The sequence below is a fragment of the Penaeus monodon genome, chromosome 43 (genome assembly GCF_015228065.2).
Source record: "Penaeus monodon isolate SGIC_2016 chromosome 43, NSTDA_Pmon_1, whole genome shotgun sequence".
Classification (NCBI taxonomy): domain Eukaryota; kingdom Metazoa; phylum Arthropoda; class Malacostraca; order Decapoda; family Penaeidae; genus Penaeus; species Penaeus monodon.
In genome coordinates this window covers 19,210,888-19,217,158 of record NC_051428.1, presented here as the reverse complement: position 1 = coordinate 19,217,158, position 6,271 = coordinate 19,210,888, and the positions used below count along the sequence as shown (strand labels likewise).

At 42.8% G+C, this 6,271-nt stretch overlaps 1 protein-coding gene across 2 annotated transcripts in view; it reads left to right on the top strand.

Moving 5' to 3' along the window:
- Positions 1–408: 408 nt before the first annotated feature.
- Positions 409–6,271, top strand: part of LOC119568369 (nuclear receptor subfamily 2 group F member 1-A-like) — a 30,801-nt gene continuing 24,938 nt past the window's right edge. For both annotated transcript variants that reach the window (XM_037916832.1, XM_037916831.1), the window contains exons 1-2: positions 409–932; positions 1,505–1,654. In XM_037916832.1, coding sequence (XP_037772760.1) covers positions 632–932; positions 1,505–1,654 — 451 coding nt within the window. In that variant the 5' untranslated portion in view covers positions 409–631. The remainder of the gene's footprint in view (positions 933–1,504; positions 1,655–6,271) is intronic.

The window sequence follows — 6,271 nt, the reverse complement described above, 5'->3', positions numbered from 1 at the left end:
ACTGGCGTCGAGCGGCGGTTGGCCCCGCCCCGCCCAGGCCGCTCATTGGTTCAGCGCCCCCGCGACCCGCCAACCAGAGGCCGCCCCGCCACCGGACACTGATCAACCTTGCCGCCTTTTGCCGTCAACTTATTTTCACGTTTATCTTCGTATTTGCCTTCATACGCGCTCTATTCTCCTCGCTTTTGGGCTAGACTGCGCCCTTCGGCGTCAGCCACAGATAAGAGGCGATAACAGCACGCTAGGAGGGCGCCGTGCAGGCTCCGAGGGCATTTGTCGGGTGGCGACCAATGGGTGTCCGGGGCGGGCGGGGTCGCGGCCCCGTGGCCCGGTGGCCCGCCCCCTGCCCCTCGCGGCCCGGCCCGCCCTCCACCCGCCGGGCTGCAGCGCCGCCCGCCCAGTGTACACAGCACAGTGCTCTCAGGAGGGTGTGTGACGCGCGGCCCAGCACCCTCGACCGTGTCCGCCTGACTGACAGGTGACCTCACTTGCTCGGGATTTTACCTGCCTTCGGCCCCGACCTCCGCCCGTGTGATCGTGGATTATATGTTGTGCCGTTCAGATAATGACCAGCTGGCAGTGGCCAGGAGTGTGAAGTTGCAGTGAGCAGCCACCCCGGCGGTGGTCGTCAATGCTGTACACGGACCAGCGTCAGGACAAGATGGCTTTAGTCGTGCCCCCCGGGTCCACGTGGCGAGACCCGCCCGTGTCTCTGCCGCCCACCACGGGGGAAGACGTGACCCGCGAGTTGGGCGCGAGTGTCACCCCGCAGCCCAATGCCCCTCAGACGCCCACGCCCAACTCGACGGCGGGCAGCGCGCCCTCGTCTGCCCCAAGCCCCACTGGCGACGACAAGAACGCTCAGAACATGACCTGCGTCGTGTGCGGCGACAAAAGCTCAGGGAAACACTATGGCCAGTTCACCTGCGAAGGTAGGCATCGCTGCCCGGCCGGCCAGGTGCCCGCCGCCCGCCGCCCGCAGGGGACGCCGCCCAGCTGACCCGTCCGGCACCCATAGCGCTGCCCCTTGACCCAGGGTCGCGGAGATTCGTGCCCTGGGGCCGCCGGGGCGCGCGGGTGCGGCGGCCGGGGCACCTGCAGGCGGCCTAAGTTCACACTTGCACCCTTTGACGAGCTCCGACTTGCCGACTTGCGATACAGAGTAGTGCCTCATGAATATCTTCCCCAAAATGTTTGTTTAGCCTTTCCATGCATCGGCAGCGATCGCTTGAGCCCCAGTTATCTCTTAAGTGCACTGAATCGAGTCCCTTTATATAAAAAAATATATATATACAATAAAAATTCAAAAGAGAAATAATCTGACAACCCTTCCCCCTATTTTCCCCCAACTTCCCCTCGCAAAAAAAAAAAGAATATATATCTATATCCCATAAAGAAATGACATACCCAACCCTCCCTCCCTCCCTCCCTCCCCCCCCTTCAAACCACCCAAAGTTCGCCAAGGACTCCACTAACGCCCCCCCCTCCTCCTTCCCTCCTGCAGGGTGCAAGAGCTTCTTCAAACGATCAGTCCGCCGGAATCTGCAATATTCGTGCAGGGGCAACCGAAACTGCCCCATCGACCAACACCATCGTAATCAGTGTCAATACTGTCGTCTCAGAAAATGTTTTAAAGTCGGAATGAGGAGAGAAGGTGAGTGTGCTTCGGATTTCGTTGTTCTGGGGGGCACTGGGGTACTTGTGGGCAGGGGGCAGGGGGGTAGGAGGGGTGAGGGTCATCACGTGGGTTGTGTGGTACGTTCTTTTTTGTGTGTGTTCTTGATAGGGGGGTGGGTTTTTTTTATGTTTTTGTTCGTTTGTGTTTTAGTTTCGTGTTGTCTGTCTGTCTGTCTGTCTGTCTGGTGTTTGTCATATTTTCTTGTTCTGTTTCATTTGTGTCTGTTCTTATATCTATACCTTGATTCTGTATCTATTTCTGTGTCTGTTTATATTTCTCTCTCTCTCTCTCTCTCTCTCTCTCTCTCTCTCTCTCTCTCTCTCTCTCTCTCTCTCTCTCTCTCTCTCTCTCTCTCTCTCTCTGACTCAGGAAACACGAACACTCATTTATTAAGTGTCATATTAGATCGATCTTTCTGCGCCAGCATTTAGTTCCGCGTGAGTGGCACTCCGCCGATGGCACTGTAGCACGGCGGTCAAGTGCCAAGGGTGATCGAGAAGAGAAAGAAAATATCGTAGACAACAAGTAACAAATTATAAAAAAGTCGTTTATAATTTTTTTATAAATGTCGGGAAAAAACTAAGATACACTTATCGTCGTAATATTTTGCATAGAGTTGATCGTCAGTGAAATATTGTAAGAACGAGAGAAATGGGAAATCATGGTGTCAAAGTAAAAAAAAAAAAGGAAAAAAAATGGATTTGATGACAGATTTCGATTTGATTATTTGTGTCTTTATTATAAAGGTTTCGAAAGGAAGTTCAGTTTTCGCTAAGATATGTGTTTATATGTATATGAATATTATTTCCTACTTTGCGGGGGGGAAGGGTATTTCATTTCACTTTGTGATTACGTTCAAGTTGAATATATAATAAGGAAAAACAGGTTGTGTTAAAGTACGTCTTCGAAATATTAAGACGAAATATCGGTCATTCAATCTTAATTACTGTTAAGTTCTTAATTAGCTGTTAATTGATGAGAAGAGGCAGCTCGTTCCAGAAATACTTATATCGTATCTGTCTCACCCAAAAAATATAAGTTACCAAAGAGAATTAAAAACAAAAAAATTATATATATATATATATATATATATATATATTTATATATATATATATATATATATATATATATATATATATATATATGTATGTATGTATGTATGTACACACACACACACACACACACACACACACACACACACACACACACACACACACACACACACACACACACACACACATATATATATATATATATATATATATATATATATATATATATATATATATATATATATATATATATAGCTTGACTGCATGTATACTATATGATATTTACGTTAACATATAACTTGCGTAAAAGTCTTATGAAATGCATTTCCCTAAAAATGATTATGATTATAACATTGAAGATTATAGTAATGTTTATGATGATTTGAGAGATGCTAGTATTACTGATAACTATTGATTATAAGAAAAAGAAATAAAGAGATTTAATGATGATGATGTTAATGACAATAATTAATAGCGTTGATGATAAGATAATGATAGCAATAATGACAGTAATAATAATAGCAACGATGATGATAATAACAACAATGGTAATGATAAGATAATAATAATGATAATAATAGTAATATTGAAAGCAATATCAATGATTAATTATAATGATGAAGGAGATAATTATGATGGCAATATTTATGATGGTAATATTGAGGATAACAATAATGATAATCATAATCATAAAGGTAATAATAACAAAGCGATAACAGTTATAATAGCAATAATACTAGCAATGATAAAAGCAAAACTAAAAAATCTTTAAAGAACTTACAAAAAATAGCATAAAAAGCACCCCACACCCGCCCGCACGCCCGCACGCCCACCCTTCCCCCACCCACCCGCCCGCTAAAAGCCGCAGGGCATATCAACTCCTCCCACGCGGGTATCGGGTCAGTTACTCGCGGGTATCGGGTCAGTTACTCGCGGGTATCGGGTCAGTTACTCGCGGGTATCGGGTCAGTTACTCGCGGGTATCGGGTCAATCACTCGCGGGTATCGGGTCAGTTACTCGCGGGTATCGGGTCAATCACTCGCGGGTATCGGGTATGCTGCCGGGCACTCTGGGTATCGGGTATGTTGGCGGGTAGATTTGGATACCCGATCCGCCTGCCGATTAGCGCGCGGAAGGCCCGAGGCGGGGGCCGGTAGGAAGTGTGGGGGGGCGGGGGGGGAGAAGGAACAGGGAGGATGCGTATTATCGATGATGGTAATGATGGTGTAATTATGAAAATGCTAAGGATGGTGATAATAATAGTTATGGTAATAATAGTTGTAGTAATAATGATAATCGTAGTGGTAATGATAATAATGAAAATATCATTGATAGTAATAATGATAATAATAATGATGACGATGATGATAATATTAAAAGAGAGTAATAATGACATTGACAATAATGATGGTAATATCAATATCAGTTGATAATAATATGATATAAGGGTAGTGACTATAATAACAGTTATGATAATAATAACAATAATTAAAGTAACAGTACTAATATTATTAATGATAATAATAACAATAATAATAATGATAATAATAACAATAATAATAATGATAACAATAATAGTAGTAATAGTAAAAATGTTATAATAATGATAGTAATAATGATGATAACAGTAATGATAATAATTAAAATGATGATAATGCAAATGATAATAACGATAATAATAACAGCGATATTAATCATGACAATAATATTTGGGAATGTTGATGGTGCCGACGCTAAAGGGGGGGGGGGAGGTCGGACGGTGATGTATGAGGATATTGGAAGTGGTGGTTATGTGCGTGTGGATGTGTGGGTATTTGTGTGTGCGTAAATGTGTGTGTGCACGTGCGTATATGTGTGCTTGTGATAAGTGAAAATAAATAATGTGTGCGTATGGATATGCGTGTGTTTCCTCACGCGTTAATATGTCGATGTGTGTGTGTGCTTTTGTGTGCGTGTGCGTGTGTAAATCTATGCCCGTGTGCGCGTTTGTGTGCGCGTGTAAAGTATATGCCCGTGTGCGCGTTTGTGTGCGTGTGCGTGTGTAATATGCCCGTGTGCGCGTTTGTGTGCGTGTGTGTGCTCGTGCGTTCATGCGTAGCCTCGGGGGAGAGGCGGGCAGATGAGTGGTCATGTGTGTGTTAATATTATGGCTATGTATATATTATCTCGAGCGCACTCCCGGTCTCCTAAATATGATTTTCATATTACTTTTTATGTGCCGTTGGTTAGTTTTGGGTGAATGAAATCTGTCTGTCTGTTCGACTGTTCGCCTGTCTTCTCTTTCTGTTTCGGTGTTTCTGTCTCTTTTCGTCGGTGTTTCGGTGTGTTTCATTCTCTCTCTCTCTCTCCGTCCCTCTCCCTCTCTCTCTCTCTCTCTCTCTCTCTCGCTCGTTCTCCGTCTATGACTATCTCCATCTATCTTTTCTTCTCCTCTCATTTCCTCTCTCTCCGTCCCTCTCTCTCCGTCCCTCTCCCTCTTCTCTCTCTCTCTCTCTCTCTCTCCTCTCTCTCTCTCTCTCTCTCTCAAGAACAAGACGAGAACATATTTCAATAGAACAGTTATCGACTTGCAAGATAAGGCAGTAGCAGGATGGGAAATTCTGATTTATGTTAGACATTTCAACCGTTCAATTGTGGATAATTATGACTGTATTTCTGCCCGCATCTCAAGCGTCATAAATGTACCCTATAAATGTCAATTTTCCGGAATCAACATTCTCTCGCTCACCTGCTCTCTCTCTCTCTCTCTCTCTCTCTTTCTCTCTTTCGCTCTTCTTATCTTCTTATCTTCTTATCTTTCCTTTTTCTCTTTTCTTCTGTTCTCTTCTCTCCCTTCTGTTTTCTCTGTTCTCTGTTCTCTATCTATCTATCCATCTCTCTACCTATCTATCTATCTCTTCTCTCCTCTCTCTCTCTCTCTCTTCTCTTTTTTCTTTCTTTCTTGTATTTCTATCTTCACCCTCCTTCCCGCTATTTTCTCTTTATTCCTTTCTTCTCTCTCTTCCCCTTTCTCTTTCTCTCCTCTTCGCACGTTTATCCCATTCGCTTGATATAAATGACAAGTTTTGTTATATATGTGTACAGTATAAGATTCGTGTGATAAGTAATGTGCTTTGAAGTGTGTTTTGAACGTCTGGAAAAAGGAGAGAGAAGGAAGGAAGGAAAGTGAGAAGGGAGAAAAATAAGAAAATCAAAGAAGAAGAAAAGAAAAGAAAAAAAAGGAAAAATAAAAAAATATATATATACATATATACAGTATACATATAGATAGATAGATAGAGACAGATAGATAGATAGATAAAGATATACATAGAGAGATAGATATAGATAGAGATATGTATATATAGATAGAGATAGATAAGATATAAATATATAGGTAGGTAGGTATATAGATATAGCAAATACCTATTCTATATAACGATGACTTATAACAATCGGGAAACTGCTACAGTCTTTAAATAGAGTGGAAGTTATTGATAATTTTTAAATTATTTTGTTGACGTTTTTTGTCATCTGTTTTTCTGTTATTTGTTTTTTTGT